Source organism: Nymphaea colorata, chromosome 3 (genome assembly GCF_008831285.2).
Source record: "Nymphaea colorata isolate Beijing-Zhang1983 chromosome 3, ASM883128v2, whole genome shotgun sequence".
In the NCBI taxonomy this organism is placed as follows: Eukaryota; Viridiplantae; Streptophyta; class Magnoliopsida; order Nymphaeales; family Nymphaeaceae; genus Nymphaea; species Nymphaea colorata.
This window is the reverse complement of record NC_045140.1, coordinates 17,162,136-17,180,071: the sequence shown is the minus strand read 5'-3', so window position 1 is coordinate 17,180,071 and position 17,936 is coordinate 17,162,136. Positions and strand designations below refer to the sequence as shown.

General features: G+C 41.1%; 2 protein-coding genes and 1 pseudogene across 3 annotated transcripts in view; 1 reads left to right on the top strand and 2 right to left on the bottom strand.

Annotated features, from left to right (window-relative positions):
* LOC116250472 (oligopeptide transporter 5-like) overlaps positions 1–1,101 on the bottom strand; it is a 38,622-nt gene extending 37,521 nt beyond the window's left edge. Inside the window, exons 1-2 of one of the 2 annotated variants that reach the window (XM_031624098.2) lie at positions 1,078–1,101; positions 835–943 (exon numbers count right to left, since the gene is read on the bottom strand). The gene's annotated coding sequence lies outside the window, so the exon portion shown is untranslated. Of the gene's footprint in view, positions 1–834; positions 944–1,077 lie in introns of those variants that run through there. The other variant, XM_050077041.1, reaches the window with a different exon arrangement.
* A 3,408-nt stretch (positions 1,102–4,509) lies between these two features.
* On the top strand, positions 4,510–6,410 carry LOC116250351 (pentatricopeptide repeat-containing protein At5g48910-like; annotated as a pseudogene).
* LOC116250762 (oligopeptide transporter 1-like) lies at positions 6,376–12,079 on the bottom strand. The gene is made up of 7 exons (XM_031624680.2): positions 11,765–12,079; positions 9,896–10,335; positions 8,879–8,976; positions 8,170–8,742; positions 7,754–8,012; positions 7,312–7,494; positions 6,376–7,141 (listed from the first exon to the last, which is right to left on the bottom strand). Exons 1-7 carry the CDS (start codon positions 11,844–11,846, stop codon positions 6,521–6,523), a joined length of 2,256 nt encoding a protein of 751 aa, XP_031480540.1. The 5' UTR covers positions 11,847–12,079; the 3' UTR covers positions 6,376–6,520.
* Between the last annotated feature and the right edge of the window lie 5,857 nt (positions 12,080–17,936).

Genomic DNA, 17,936 nt, shown 5'->3' with positions numbered 1-17,936 from the left:
CGATAACCCGTATTATAAAAATTAATTGGAACTGATAAAAGATGAGCAAACACTTCTTTCATCCATGTTGACAATATCTCATTACAAAGTCAGTACCATAAACACCAATAACAACATACCATTCATCCAATATATTAACGCAACAAGTGTCAATAAGAATAAAAAATGCACAATTATGAATAGAAGTTGAATATATATTAAAGATTTCTAGGAATGAGTCTAAAAGCCTTGAAGGATATGAATCACCAATCTATATCCATTAGCTTATAGAGAAAAAGACAAACTGCACATGCAAAAATGTACTTTTAGTGCAACCACTATAGGTGTTTGAGGGCAATCCCTTCACGGTTTTATTTGAATCGTCAGGGATATTCCAAGGTAAAATAGTATTCCATTTGCTTTAGCAACTTAGTTTCACAAAATGGCTTAACCTTCCTTTTGTGACTCAATGTTCAAATATGTTTTACAGCATGTAGTTTGAACACCATGCAAATTTCATCACCTTTTTTTCAGCTTTAAATGAAACAAGTTTTACTAATTTTTGGAATAACTTCTCCACCCAAATACCCACTTTATTCAATACTTACTAAACATGAGATATACAAGTGCAACAGTAAGCGACACCTACATCTATGTCCAGAGTTACACAGGAAGCAACATATTACACTATGACTGTAAGCTGAAGTCAAATGCATCAAGCATTCTAAACGAGAAAAAAAAAACGCCCATAATAGATTCAAACAACAAATAGAAATATAGCATATAATCGTATAGAAAAGAAACTACATGCAGAAGATAGAACGTAGCATCACTTTAGGATAAGAAAACACTGACCTGGATGGCACTAGTATGCAGTGACTCCACCAACAAACCAAACAGAAATGAAGCAGTAAATCGTAAGTATCAGGCATGTTGGAGAATGCCCGACAGCTTGAGTGCCCACCTTCCCCATCCATGAGCAATTTAATGTTCAAAGCGGATATTGCAAACACATAAATAAAAAGCATTGTCATTCAAGAAGGAAACAAGCAGAACCCAGCAGCCAAATCATTATCAGAAGAAACCCAACGGCAATACCTGACAAAACACACAATCTCTCCGAACGGGCTCGTTGGAATTTGAATAGCAGGACGCCAAATGCGATGAATGCACAACAATAGTCGTAGCACCCAGCAGCCATCGAGATAGTGACGGCCCAGCAACAAACCCAAAGACGGTAATGGCGACCTAGCAGCAAACCGAAGCGGTAGTCGCGACTCAGCAGCAACATCAACCAAACGGCAGCGGCGGCCCAAGCGGCACATGTCAAGAGTGACACAAGCGGCAGACCCAACAGCAACCTAAGGGACGACGGAAGACGGTAGACCCATTTAGAACGACGATAACGACCTAAGCGGCGACCCACAACAGAACGAGCAGGGACCCAAGACGTGGACTAACCGAACGCGATAGCGGCGACCCAAGTGGTGACCAAAACATCCGACCCAATGGCGAACCAAATGTCAAAAATCAGCAAGAACCTCAACGGACCCAACCAAAACCTCAAAGAAAAACCCAGCCTGAAATGATAAACCCAATCGACTATAAAGAAATCCCAATAGGAAACCAACAACGAACACAACTGAAGGGCGACGAGGGCTGCCAACAACCATCACACACCGGCGATGGCTGCCGGCCAAAGAAGGAAGCGAACGGACGCCCTTAAAGCGAGAGAGATAGAGATGTATCGAGAACCTAATAACCAAAACAAGAGCAGGGAGTGAGTCCATCTTGCCTGCCGTGAGTGAGAATCGAGATAGCGGACAGGCCTTTGCCGCCCACACCGATGAAATGCAGCCACTCCATCTTCTCATCGCTTGCAGCAGAAGCATCGGCCTGCCTCGAGGGTGACATTTTTTTTCTGCAATCGACGACGCAAAGGGCATTCACCTTTTAGGCGCCAAACTATCAAGAAGGAAGAAACCGCCATAAATCAAGAAGAAAACAGTAAGGAGAGGATGGGGTGTGGTCTCTGGGATGCTTTCCGCCTACCTAATATGGAAGGAGGTGGACCCATCACAAATCCACTTAAACCCTTTACATCTGGCGAGACTCTGGCGCGCACGCCCTTCTGTTCGCCAGTGGGCGGTGAAACCCGTCGATGCAAAGCCAAGAAAATGCCTTTGTTTCTTACGCAACGTTGCTTTTAGAAGTTGGTAAATTTGGAAGCGGTTAGACTGAAACCAGAGGAGGAAATTTGAATTTGATTTGAGTAGGGAAGGGCATCAGTCAGCGTGAACTCGCCGCCATATTCTTGACGTCGAACTGATCTCGTCGGTTGACTCTGCTTTGTGGATGAGTTTGATTGGGCATGAATTTAAAATCCAGATGGACATCAAATTTGGCTTGTGAAATCGGACTTGGGATTTAGATTCAGCTACAGACTTTTTTTCGTTCATATATAATCATATTTGAGTTCAAATTTGAATATGAACATGTGAACATTAAAAAAAAAAGAAACAGTATATCCTATTCAATCCATAAACATCCCTACCATAATGAGTAAAATGTTTGCACCCTTGTATTGATGACCGTTAAATTTGACAAAATTTTGCTACATTTGTGTGAAATAATTTGGGTTATTATTAGTTAGTGCCTGACTTTGACGTTTTAGAAAAGTTTTGTTATATAGTTAGTTGCACAAAATACTGTGCAAGTTACGCTTTATTATATTTGCCAAGCTTGGAAGAGAACACACCATCACTTTGACATTTATTTATCAAAACGACAGCTGACTTAGCTCATTATTTTATTATTTTAGTTTACTTTTTCTCTCTCCAATTTTGGCCTCCTTTCTTTTAAGCGTGGATACTTACTAGGCAAGGCCCTCGTGGGGTACCCTGCCTTGACTCGGGCTTGGGCTTGGGCTTGGGCTCGAGCTCGAAAAGAAGGAACCCGGGTCGACTCGATAACGAGTTTTTTTTAAAAAAAAAATATTAATTTTTATATATGTTTATAATATTTTATTAATATTTAATGTTTTTTTAAAAAAATATTTTTTAATTTAACCGGGCCATCGGATACTGTCCCCGTGACAATTCAACTTAATATTAGTGGGTCATTGTTTGCAACACAAGGAAATTGACACATCAATGATTTAAACAAAATTTGTCTGTCTATCAGCTCTTACCCCGTACATCAACCCTCGGGAATGGGACATCAACCCTGTGGAAGGGGATCACTGGTTCATAAGTGAGTGAAATGGACCTCAACTGAACCATGCCAAAATTCAGTCATATAGAAAGAATTTAGTATTTTTGATCTGAAGAATGGATCCATAATTACCAATGCTGGTTTAAACTAATCAAAACTGGGATTGATGACCCCACTTGTCTCAATGTGAACCCTAATCTGAATCGGATCCCCACTGCATGGTACTTGGTAGCGCATAGTTTGGACCCGAGCGCCCTAGTGCACATTCTTCACCTGATGCACCAAGATTGCTGACCCTTGACTACAAACTGAACCGCCTCATGCAGGATGCCACTTAGGGATGTGACGTAAACGGTTCGGATTCATCTCTGATTCAAGGCATATCGAATTGAACGGTTAGAAAAGCTTTAAAACCTTTTCACCCTTGGGATCCAAAGTGCTAATTCTCTATGATATTGTTCTACACAACAAAGTCTTTGTAAGAGGTTGAAGCATCTCTCTCTTTCACCCTACTCGCAGGGTTCAAGACTACTTCATGACCTTAATGAATCTACGGTTATTCATTCCATGTTGTACGCCAATCTACACAACAAAGTCATGCGGTTCCGCCTACGTAACTAGCTATGTAAACCGGCCATAACACACTGAAAGCCTAACATATTTTACCTATGTTGTATACCATTCGAGGAAAGCTTGAAAGCCCCTCATTCGAGTTTTGGGCTGCATGATACCAGTTCACCCAAGGGCAAAGCTGTAAACTTTTTTTCAAAAAAAAGACTAATAGTATTTGTAGAGGTGCCAAAATAATATTTTTCAAAATACATATACCAAGTGAAAAAGTTTTAAAAATCTAAACGTAGATTTTTTCTCTTCAAAATATGAAGGGGCTGTAGTCCTTACCAGTCCCTCCTTTAGAGAGAAAATTATTGTAATTTCTAAAAAATTAAGCGTTTTGATTTTAAAATATCATGATTATGGTGTACAGAGGTAAGGTAGGGCCCCGGTCCCACTCAACAGATTGTTTTAACTTACACGTAAATTTTTAAAAAATTATTTGTTCTATAATAAAATTTTAGAAAACAAATATTTCAACCTTAGTCAAAATTTCATTTTCTCTTCCGCCCCTTCTTCCATTCTTTCGTTCTCTAAAGTTGCCCAACGCTGCCGTTTGTCTCCGGACTTTGGCTACGGCCGCCAGCTTCTACAGATCTAAGACAGATAGGAGATAGTTATATGGAACTCCTGGATCAGGAAGCTCGCCGAGGGAGACTCACCGGTAGATGCCATCATTTTGTTTCGCAAAATTGTCGTACGCCGATGTGCTGCCCGACACCCTCACTTGTTCGTTCGTGCTCAAGGCGTGTTCTCGTGTTCCGTCACTTGAAGACGGTATGATGGTCCATTCCTTCGCGGCGAAACAAGGGTGGGTCGCTGATGTGTCTTGGCAGAACTCGCTGATTTGTTTTGGCAGAACACCATCGTTCGTATGTATGCTTCTTGTGGTAGTCTAAGTTCTGGCAGAACACCATCGTTCGTATGTATGCTTCTTGTGGTAGTCTAAGTTCTGGCAGAACACCATCGTTCGTATGTATGCTTCTTGTGGTAGTCTAAGTTCTGGCAGAACACCATCGTTGCTTCTTGTGGTAGCCTAAGTTCTGGCAGAACACCATCTTTCGTATGTGCTTCTTGTGGTAGTCTAAGTTCTGCGTACCAATTGTTTGCTAAAACGTCCAAGAGAGATGGCGTGACTTGGAATATCATGATAACCCAATATGCTAAACAGGGACAAGTTGATATTGCAAGAAAACTGTTTGATGAAATGCCAGAAAGAAGCACCAGGTCGTGGACGTCAATGATTACGGGTTATGTGCAGTGTGGGAGGCTCAATGAGGCGATCAGTGTCTTTCGGAGAATGGAAGAGGCAAATGTGAAACCGAATGAAGTTACTGTTGTTAGCGTTCTTGCAGCTTCTGCTGACGTTGGTGCGCTTGATCTTGGCCAGCGGATTCACGCCTATGCAAAGGAAAATCATATTCGTCACAATGTTCGCGTCTGCAACACATTGATAGACATGTATACAAAATGCGGGTACATGGAAGAAGCAAGAATGGTTTTTGACGAAATGCCTGAAAGAACAGTTGTATCATGGTCTGCCATGATAATGGGGCATGCCATTCATTGTCAAAGTGAGGAAGCTCTTTCTCTCTTCTCTAAGATGCTAAAAAGAGGAATTGCTCCAAATGCTGTCACCTTTATTGGCCTATTACACGCTTGTAGCGTTGCTGAGGGTTGCCGGTTTTTCGAGAGCATGGTTAATGACTACGCATAGTCCCTCAGATTGAGCATTATGGGTGTATGGTTGATCTTCTAAGCCGAGCAGGACTTCTGAAAGAAGCTTATGAGTTCATCAAGAACATGCCAATAGAACCAAGTGGTGCTGTGTGGGGAGCTCTCTTGGGTGGTTGTAGAGTTCACGAAAGTGTTGAGTCGGGAGAGGAAGTGATCAAGCACCTACTTGAGATAGAACCTCACAATGATGGATACTATGTCGTGCTCTCAAACATCTATGCTGAGGCAGGTAGATGGGATGACCTAGCGAAGGTGAGAAGATTGGTGAAAGATCGTGGCATTAAGAAAACACCAGGGTGTATCTTCATCACCATAGATGGAGTGACTCATGAGTTCGTTGCAGGTGATGGCTCACATCCTCGTGCAAAAGAGGTGCAAGAGAAATGGCATGAACTTGCAGAACAATTGAAGTTCATGGGCTATGTTCCTGAAACCTCTACGGTATTGCTAGACATAGCTGAGGAAGATAAAGAACATGCTCTGTATCGCCACAATCAGAAACTAGCAGTGGTCTTTGGACTCATGGAACCTCGCCTGGAACACCTGTCAGGATCATGAAGAACCAAAGAGTCTGTGCTGATTGCCATCTTGCGCTAAAACTGATCTCCAAGTTTTCTAATCGCAAGATCATTGTGCGTGGTAGGAGCCGCTTCCATCGTTTTGTCGATGGATCTTGTTCTTGCAAGGACTACTGGTGACATCACTGATGCTTTTCGCTTCACAGGAGTCATGACTCAAGAAAGCTGTTATTCATGCATAACAGTTTGTGAACGTGCTTGATTTATTCTTAACTAATCAAATATGAACAATTGAGCAGTTTGTATGAAGGAAACAGCCACAATAACGAATCTTTCTATATTTTGCAGACATCACCAAGAATCATCCTTCATACACATGACTAACCGTTGTAGAATCAGCAAACTCCTATACTAAAGGCCGTAAGCAAATCAAACTACTTTATAGGACCAATAACGTAAGCTCAGAAGACAGGACACCCTTTTGTCACTATTCCAGGCTCAGTGGGGCAACGTGCTAGAGCGCAGTGGTCATCCAACTCTGTACCCCACCACTGTATCCCAAAGATGGATCTATACTGCAGCGCAAAGTAGGTGAGAACGGCGGAGAAGGCAACACCTGCGTCGAGCCCGGCGGACAGAACATAATTGTGCCGTGCCCACCACTGCTTGTACTTCCTATACACCACGAAGTTAAATGCTATACCAACTGCTCCCCAGGCCAGGTAGTTGACTGCTCTCGCCGGTGGCATCATCCCAGTTGCACCAATCAAGATGGGCATGTTGATGAGGCTGATCCACTTTGCCTTTGGAAACAGGCGTGAGCACACCCAGACAGGGACAGGTGCGAGTAGACCCACTAGGAACCACCAGTTCTGCCCGGCATAGACTCCCAGCCTGCCAAACATGCGAAGTGGGCCGACCACACCCCAGATGATAGAGGCATTGTAGAACACATCGTCGCCCGGGCAAGTCCATGGGCTGGAGGGGTCGAGGAGTGCTGTGTTGCAGATGTTGGGAACTGTTGTGAGCAGCCACCATGCCGTGCCAAAGTAGACGGACGATGAAACCAGTGTGCCAACAAGCTGTGCAATAAGATAAAGGCCAATAGTTTTAGTTCTAATTCACGAAATCAAGCACACACATGCACGAACACATGGAAGGATCCAGCGGAGTTACTGTAGTTGTATCAACAAGTTGACCACACACACACAGACAAACACATTCAAATAGAGAGAGAGACAGAGAGAGCGACCTGAACAACGAACATAGATCTTGGAGGGATCTTCATGTAGTGGCCAAGCTTGAAATCTGAGAGGAACATGAGGGCCTGGGACATGCTGATGTAGCCATAGGTTTTGAAGGCCACATTTGCAAGAGGCCTGCCTGGGTACAAGTAACCAATGATCAGCTCTGTGATCACGTTCAACCCAGGTTGCTGCACAAGCAATGCAAGCTTCGTATAAGTGAAATGGAACAAGAAAGAAAAATACCAAGTAATCGATAAATAAATTCCGCACAAATGGGTCGGAATATGTAAAAGAAATTACTGGTCCGATTGGTTGATCGAGCATGGATTTTAAAGTGAGAACTGACCAGTTAGTCCAATTGATCAACTGTAGTTCTAGTCTGGTCAAAGGTGAGGTAACATCGAACCCAATGCCTAAGGTTTCTTAACAGTGTATTTTTGAGCTCACCTGATTAGTGGTAGCTTGGATGATGCCAATAGGGAGCGTGAAGAAGAAGGCAATGGCACAAGCAAGAAGGATGCCCCACCACGGCAGCTGAAGCTGGCCCCCGAACCCCAAGCAAGCAAGGAAGGCAAGGCCAACCACGAAAATCAGGATGATGCTGAACCACCATTCGGGCACCGCCACATAGTTCTTCTTCATCAGCCTGGTGTGGACGTCGCCAACACGATCACTGAATGCCTGTTTGGTTTGCCGGTAGATCGATCTGCACACAGTAATGGTAGAACCATGCTCAGATTTGGTTCAGATATCTGACCAAATTCAAATCTGATTAACCAAAATGTGGTTTCCAATCAAACTCCATCCACACATGCGCGCGCAGAAGCAAATTGCATAGTGATGGTTCAGTACATCAGACTTACTTTCCATGGAAGAGAGCAACATGGGAGATGGTAGCCGCAAGAGTGGCGAAGCTGATGCCGTAAGTGAAGGCGAAGAAGATGCTCAGATGGACCTGACTATAGCCACTATAGCCGACGGGGTCGAATTCAAACGTCTTTTGATTAAGTATCCGGGAGATGTTGTAGGGCTTGCCCCACTGATCGAAGACGTGGGAGGAGAAGATGGGGAAGCGCTTGGCATTATAAGAGTTGGTCCAGTAGGTGATGGGGAGCATGACATAGACCACCAAGAAGAAACCGGCCATTACATTGAGGACGGCGAAGCCGGGAGTGGCGAGCGGGCTGCCCAGAAACCCGGCAACCGTCGACCAGTCGAGGCCGATGGAGCCGAGGCCGAGGCCGGAGAGGCCGGAACCGATCTGCTGGGCGGTGACGGAATCCTTCCAGATCCAGCACACAAAGGAGAGGGCGGTGATTGAAGGGAACAGATAGTTGGGGACGATGTAGTAGCAGTAGCTGGCGACAAACACCATGAGGAAGAACTGCAGCCTCGTGGTGCCACGCTTTCGCCGCACCTCCTTCTCATGCAACGCTCTGTTACATGAAACAAGCGACTGGTAAGCATTCTTAAGAGTTGAAGAGCCGAAAAATACAAATACAAATATACATAAAATATATCGATATAGAGAGAAGGAGAGAGAGAGAATATGAGTGGCAGTCTCAGTCTGACCTGAACAGAGAGACCTGGACGAGGTTGGAAGGCCACCACATGTAGGGGGAGTCCACGAGATACTTCCGGAACAGACCCGCCCATCCATATCCCATCATCTACAGCCGTCCGCCAAAATAGACAACATCAAGTATTATTATTTTAGAGAGAGATCAGTAAGGGTCCGGAGAATAGCAGCATGAAGACTCAATTTTCAAAACCACGCATGTTGCATTAATGATGAGTTAAATTCAACATCGCTGTCGAAGGGAGGAAAAGTAATGAAAGCTTCCTGCTTTGCTCTGCGTCTTCCATTAATTGCGGGCCACCGCCGCTTGTCATGTGCGTCTGCCTTTTTCCCATTACGTCGCTCATCTAGTCGTCTTCTTCTCCTTTTTTTCTTTCCCATGCATGGAGCAAGAGAAAGATTTTCCAAACTCCACTAAGAAAGCGTTTCTTGCCTTTCATATATTTTCTCGATGGATGCCAAGAAAGCGCAAGTGGGGTAAGAAAAATCTTCGTGGTTGACTTAGAATTCGGCAACAAATTGGTCCATTTTTTGTAATTTAGTTTATTGGAAGTGTGGTCTGGTGTGTGTAAATTTGAATGCTTACAAATTTCTATGAACTATCACACCAACTGATTGTTTTAAAAAACAAATATCATATTATGCGGCCATATTGAGCTACCGTCGGCCGTTTCGTTGCTTGTTGACTTCGAGCGGCAACAGATTGGTCCATATTTTTGTTATTTAGTTTATTAGAATTGTGTACAAATTTGAATTCTTATTAGGTTTGAGGCTTGGGGGACTTGATGTTTCTATACCAACTGATTGTATGATAAAACAAATATAATATTAGAAGCCATACCAGCAGGAGCCAGAATGCAGGGAAATTATTGTATAAATAAGCAATTTGTATGGTTCTGTGTGGGCAATTGCCCACACTTCTCTGCCACTGCCAGGTTTCTATATGGAAGCTATCATTTGTATGTCATTCAAATCCGTTTGCAAAAGTACAGGGAAAGCTGAAGACTCACCTGGGTTGTCTGTGACAGCAAGAATGCAGCCATGGGGTGGAGCTGCCTATGGTAGAAGGCCTTAACTATGGTGATGATGTTGACAGCATACACGGAGTTGGAGCCAGAGTTTGCAAAAATCGTGATCAGTACATGTTCCTTGATATTGAAGGGCCCCGGATTCAATGAAAACTCCCACTTGGTTCCCGGAATTCGGACCACCTTGACCGGAAGTGTAGCCGCCATGAGCTTCCCCAGGGGCAGCGCAATGATCTGGGCGGAGATGGAGGACACGCTTAGTTGGTTCTGCCTGTAGCCGAAGAACTGGTTCAAGAAGGCCAGCAGGGCGCATGAGAACAGGCCCAGGGTCCATGTCCGGAACGTGAGGACTGGCAGCGTCGGATCATCGGTAGCCGGCACCGTCAGCCGGACTTGCTCAATCGGCGAATTTTCCAATTCATCTGCATAAATGTAGCAATAGTGTCGCAATCAAACAAGATTTTCATTGACTGGCGAAGATTTGTTGTGGACACAAAGCCAAATAATACTCGGAACATTCGCCAGATCAGGCGCCCAAAACTCGGATCAAGCTTTGCTGGATCTAAAATCTTGATTTTTAGTTGTGGATAAGATAGGTTATATCTACTCACTCAGTTTTATGATCTACAATATCCAATACCAAATGACATGAGAGATAAAGAGACTAGATCGACTCATAAAAATCCAAAAAGATGAAAACGGAGGGGAATGATTCAACAGCAATTTGAAACAGATAGAGATCCAAAAGGAGCCATACCGGAGAAGTGGCCGACTCCGAACAATAACTCAGACGTCTGAACAAAACCATCAATCCAGAGAGGTATTAAAAATCATTCGAACAAGAGGCTGGTGGGCAGGAGAGACACAGTACTCAATCTCAACAGGGTTTCGATTGATCACAACAATCTTCCTTGATGCCATGCCAAATTTAAAAATTCCTCATCTCCAAGAAACAATACGAAAGGAAAAGGATCACTTCCCAAAGATCATTCATGATGTCAATATGAGTAATCCCCGTAGCATTTTTAAGAAATCTGTGCCTGTTTCCTTGATTAGGAGCGAGTGGTTGGGAATCAAATTTTTTGTCTTCTTTCAATAATAAAATATTCATTTGCACAAGGGCAAGATATTTAATAGGAAGTTGCTTTGTATGGTAGAAAAGATGGCGACTGGAGATCAGAGTGACTTCAAAGTAGCCATCACTCATCAACCAAAATATATCATCTTTTTCTTTTTGTTTCTTTTCCCATGTTCTCACAGGAGGGGAATTCAATGAACACATGCGCATCTCTCTTTCCCGTATGCCATAAGCAAGCCACCGCAAAAATAAAAGAGGAAAATCATGGCACTATTTTCAAATGCCAAGATAATCCAAGCAGCAAAGCCAAAAGAATATTATAAAAAACACATAATATCTAACAGGAGACAAAGCGGGCATGAATCTCCAGCAACTCAATTGCTCACGGGCAACTTCAAAGCTCATAAACCGAGAAAGAAATTAGGAGTTTTGGTATCTGCAATGGTGTCTGCGCTCCATGACAGGGACTACACCCTGCGAAACAACTGATCATGGCCTTTTCTGGTTGGAGAAGCATTGGAAGGCTTTGTTGGTGAGCATGACGAAGTGGGTTTGAAAGAAATTGAACAACTGAACGGGACATGCACATCGGCTTTCGGTGACTTGTGACACTTTCCGGGCGAAAAAAGATGAAGCGATGGAAGAAATCGAACAGGGGAAAAGAGCTCACGTGAATCAAAATTTTTCTTAAAGACTATCCCGCAAACATGGAGAAAGGAAAAATGGCAGAGAAAGAACAAGGGGAAAAGTAAGAAGAAAAAACAGAAACCGACCTATCTCCTCCGCTTGCTTAAAATTCTCGGGGAGGCGTTCGCCATTCTTGTATGAAGAGTCTGTAACGCCTGAGTCACTCATCTCATCAGATTCAAGATCCCCCAGCAAACTGCTGTGCGCGCTCTCTCTCTCTGTCTTTCTAAAAGACAGGGAAAATGCTAAGATCACAAGAGAAAAGCCATGGCTTCTCGCTTCTTACACATCGACTCTGTGCGTCTTGCCTTCGAGCTCTTCTCTCTCAAGCCTCCCTCCCTCTCTTTATGTTTCTTCCACTCCTACACGCTCCGGCGGATTGACGTCCGTGGGTCCCACCATTGACTCTCCAAGAATGCGACTGTGATTGTGATTTTTTTTTCCTTTTCCCACCGTCCTTTCTGCTACCTTCCGGCGCCCTCCGGATTCCAGCCTGGTACTCACAAGAAGGCTTCTTTTTCTAATAAAGTGCCTCCTCACCTAGTCGTAAAATTACCTTTTAATGTCTCCACCTCGGCTGAAAACATGGGCTCTGGAACGGAATCTGGGGAGGGTATTCTTGTCATTTGAAACTCACCGGGTTCTCCTCGCCGGACTTCCTCCTCGATGTTTTGACTCACCGTCTCCAAAATATTGCGCTTTGAATCTCAAGATTCATGCTGCAAACTTTTCATTCCTGAACAAAACAAGGTCATTTTTCAAAATGATTTAATTAGGCGAGCTGGATAATAGTTACAAGTCTATGTTTACATAAATGTATTAGCTGTACCAGTAAACTCACAGCTGAGCCATTTCTCTGGTCTCTCTTAATCAGATTCCTGCAATTGGATCCAGATTTCTACTGGGATAAGATCTGATTTTATATGTAATCGAAAGGATCAGTTTTCTGTTTGATATCGGATTCGAATTCAAATATTGATGTTGAAGCTGCTGCATAAAGGATTCATACTCCATTATTTATGGGATAATAGATTCGAATTTGAACTGGATGCATATATCTGATACTCGGGGACAGCTCGAATGGTGCAATAACCAAACGCGAATCTCATAGATGATAAAGGGTGAAACAAAAGCTTCCCGATTTGAAGCCTTGGAAGTTTAGGCAAGGGAAACAACCTGGAAATTTGATTCCATTCTATTTTGAGCAGAAATTATGATTCTGGAATTTTTATTGTTGACAATTGTTTAAAGTTAGATATATATTTATTTGTATGTTATTATACTTTAGAGTTACCTAACTTCTTTAAAATCTTTCCAATAAAAAAGGTTATTTTTCCATATTCTAAATCTGGATATGCAAGTAAAACATGATGTATTCTCTTGTAAGTTCAATCGGAGGATAGCTACAAATTCATTGTTGTTTTATTAGAATTCTCTTATAATCAGTCTACTTTTTCGCTGCTGGTTTTGGAACGTAGATCGAACGCGGGAAGCACAAGAGGGCTTCAAATCCTCGACGAGGAACGCAAGTGTTGCTTCGTTCGCTCCAGAGGTTTTCGAACAAGATAATTTACAAGAACAGCGATCAAGTCAAAGCAAGTTAAAAGACTCATGTATGAACATCTGATCGTCATGTACTGCCGTTTTCATAATTTTTTTTCGCCGTTGTTTGCGTTTGACTCTTGCAGCCGTCCATTCTTACTCATCCTTTTGGGTCTGAACTCTGAAGCGTGGTCAGACTTTGCCTGCTGCATGAGACTGACCAGTTGTAACCAAAACTGAAGTGACCCATTGAACGGCTGTGGTGGGCTCGGGCTTGACCTTTGATGTCTCAACGCAGTGCAGTCTACCTTTGATAAGGATCCTGGTGATCGTGGCAAGGATCCTCTCCATGAATATTCTCGCTCTTGAGTCTTGATTTCTAAGATGATGTAGGCAATCAAAAGAAATTGCACTCTAAGCAGATAGACTTTGTTACTTGCACGGCAGCAGAACCCCGAGTTTGCTATGTAGCTCATTCCTGGACTCAGGGGCAGTGGGAGGGGGCCGCCTAGGCCATGGCCCTACCTTAGCTAAGTAAAAAAAAAAAAATTACATTAACAAAATTAAAATTTTTTAATTGCATAATATATTTTTTAGATTGTGGTTTAGTTTGGCTCTATCTGAATAAATTTGTTGGACCGTTTGACTTGCCCCTGAAAAAAATTAAACTTGTCTGTCCTCTTGATGCATGTGAATTTATAATTGAAAAAAGAAAGAACTCTAATATGTATATGGCATAATTTTTGACAAATGCATTGACCAAAAGTTGAATATCGAAGGAATCCTCCCCAAGGAAGTGGTAACTGGAATGGGCTATGTTTCTTGCCATTTTAATCATTTATTGGGCACCTTCAGTTTAACTGTTTTAATTTTAGATATGAACAACCACATAAATGGAATGAGAGTAAGGCTTGATAACAATGATAGTGATGGTGAACTAGTGTTTCACACTTAGATTAACTACAATTCTAGTAAGGCTTATCAGGTTGCTACTCATTCTACGCTGGAGAGATGGAGAGAAAGACAGACGAGCGCATCAATCGTCTTCAAGCCTGACACCTAGAGGCCCATCCGGGCCAAGTGGGCGTCGTTTTCTCAAGGCTTCCAGTCAACTGTTTGGCGCCAGTGGGACTAGAGAGGAAAACCTTCAACCTGTACACACTACTCCCTTATTAAATATCTGCCCCAACTTGTAGTATCTTTCCTTTAGAAATTTCAACAGTGTATCCTTGCACCCCCCGGAATGAAAGCCACATGATGTGAATTCAACAGTCGAAACTCCGAAGTTGCGAGCAATCTGAATTCGAAACTCAGAATACAAATCCCACTGGGAAAAACATTCATACCCATTTTTTAACAGGGAGCGGTGTAAAGAAGTTGGCCACACCCTTTCTTCTCCTTTTTGGAATCCAGAGGACAGATTTTTCTAGTGGAGCACTTTTTGATTAATAATATGGGCGTGAATCTGCATGAAACGGAGGTTGACTTGAGAAGGTTAGAACACTTAAACTTAGACATTTCACACAATCCTGCCATTCACTCATTTTTTTAATGGACATCTCGATTTGTTTATATAATCTGGTCAAATTCATGCTTAGGTTAGGATAAAACCAGTCCTTGTAATTGTGATAATATATATATATATATATATATATATATATATATATATTGGGAAGCTTACTTTATTGATATGATCTTAAGAATATGTTGATGAAAATATATATTAAGTTGGTCATTTGTTAGATTTTAATAGGCTTTTTATAATAAAAAAAATTAAATGGCCTTCATAACATCAACATTTTAATAATTAAAAAATCTACATTTTTCATGAAAACAACTTGAATCAAAGCATATTTTATATGAAAATAATTTTTATAAATATATTTAAAATATTTTTTTAGCAAAAAAAATAACGGTGTTGGTTTTTATGCCAAACCTAAGTGTCTATATATATATATACATATATATATATATATATATATATATATATATATATTAAGCGGCCCGCTCTATCCCATAATGTGAAAGCTGGATGTTTAAACAAATTTGCAACCTAAATAAATTAATCTGAATGTTCAATTTGGTTATCTACAATTCCAATGGCACGAGAAGCTCAGACTTTCCTTTGCCCAAGCCCCACTGTTTCTCTTTCACAGGCTCCACTCTCTCCATTTTCAAAACCTGTGAAAACCAATTGACAACCAATTGTGATGTGAATGTCACCATCTTCAACAGGAAGAACCGGTTGGGAATCAACCATCAGTGCATCAAGGCCAACTATCAGTAATCAAGGCCACCATGTTCGAAAATTCTAAGTAAGTCCTTTGAGTATGCGTAGGGACAGAGCCAGAAGTCCTTTGAGTATGAGTAGGGACAGAGCCAGAAATTTTTAATTCTAGGTGAAACTATAATTTCAATATTTTTAATAAGAGCTAAAATATAACTCTTTAATATACCACTCTAAGCAGTAGAAAGAACACTTTCTTTTTGTGTCTGTCTCATAGTATTATCTCATTATTTTATAAATATTTTATTATCTCATAAACATGATCTAATACTTATTGTTAAAGTTATCTCATATATTTATATGTTATATTATTATCTCACAAATATTTTATTAATTCATAAACATTATTCATACTTATGTTTAGTGTTATCTCATACATTTGTTGTCTCATAAATTACCTCAATGTTATCTCATACTCATGTTTAACGTTATCTCATACGTTCATATGTCATCTTATTGGCTCATACATCTTTTGTTATCTCATATACACTATCTCGTAATTACTTGTTATGCATATTGATAATATGATCTACATATGGTGTACCACAAAACATTAAGAAATAAATGAAAGAGAAGAGAATAAAGAAATTAACGTGTAGTAAGGCCACGATGGGCCTTAGATTCCACATTTCAAGTTCTTTCATTTTTGTAGGGAAACAGACAACACAACTGTTTCTAAGGAAGCTTCCAAAAAACTTGGAAACTGTCATTGGCTACCATTCCTTTTCTTTACGTCTTGATATATGCGGGTCATCCATGATCTTCAATTACAGCTACATTAGTACTGGCTTCATATGTTGGCATCATCTTCAACCTGAACATGATCACATCATAATCTCTTTAAATTCATGGCAGCATACGCATGATCAAGCACCTGTCAGATAAAAGCTTCATTTATACATCAAGAACCACTACGACTTCCATCATATGATCATACTTGAACTATATATATATATATATATATATATATATATATATATATATATATATATATATATATATATATATATATATAGAGAGAGAGAGAGAGAGAGAGAGAGAGAGAGATATCCCATCTATGATTATGACTGACAGATATTTATACAGGTGGTGATATTGACACCATCACCATTTTTGCTGATGTTCTATTTTTGTTCTTATAAAAAGCATTCACTGCTCATTGCTTACTTGAAAGACCTTGCACATAAGACCTGAGGGCAGCAGTAAATCGTGGAGGATAATACGGCGATAAAAATTTGCAACTGACATTTTATATTTATCGGTTAATAAAAAGGTTGAGTCCTTCACTCACTTGCCAGTCTTTAATGAAGGTCACAACCCCTATCGAGAAGATTGAGAAAGGTGATTTGTTTAAGAAAGTTTCGGACAACAGGCAAGAAAAAGAAAGGATTTTATCTTAAAAATAAAGGTTAAAGTTAGCTGTACCATGTTAGTCATGCCATATTTGCTGATGTTCTATTTACATACAGTAATTAAGATCAGACCTTCCTTGTCTCTGGTCTTCAATAGGGCTGCACATGGGACAAGTAGGAGTTCGAGTTGGACCCAGCTCGACTCAGAAAATTTGAGCTCGAACTCAACTTGATCTCGAGTTGCACTCAAAAAAACAAGCTCGAAATCGACTCTACAATTCAAAGTCGAACTCGAACTCAACTCATTTAACTCATTTATGTTAAGCATGTCTGTACTTGTTAACTCGTTTAACTATTTTGTCAATATAATTCAACATTTATTATGTAGTCGAGTTGAGTCGAGTTCTTACAGCACAAAATCGACTCGTCTAACATTTTGAACATAATCTTGAACTCGAGTTTGACTCATTTATAAATAAGTCGAGTTTAAACGAGCGAGTTCGAGCTTGCTTCACTTGTTGTGAGGGGCGGAGGGAAGGGTGGGCCGGTAGGGCCATTCCCCCCACCCCTCTCAAATTTTAAAAACTTTAAAAATTGATGTGTAAATCTTAAAAAAAATTAGTTTAATAAATATAAAAAAATTTGTTTATTTCAGGCCCTGTTAGAGTAAAAAAGTTTGTCTTAGGATCATAGTCTGACCAAATGACGTACATACTCAAATAAAGACAAAGTCTATACATACTCAAATAATGACAAAGTCTATAAAGAAAGACTATCAACCTCAGAAATGATCCTCCAATCCTCTCAACTCTGGAATCATACGGAAAAACGGCCTTGCTTTTTTTGAGAATGGAAAATTTGCTGCCTGAATCTTATCCAGCCTAGAGAATCTTGAGAGATTCAAAACGCAATATTTTAGAGACGGTCAAAATATAGAAAGCGACTTCCTATTAAATATCTTGCCGTTGTGCAAATGAATATTTGAAATCAGACAAAAAATTTGATCACCAACCTCTCGCTCCTAATCAAGGAAACAGGCACAGATTTCTTAAAATTGCTACGGGGATTACTCATATT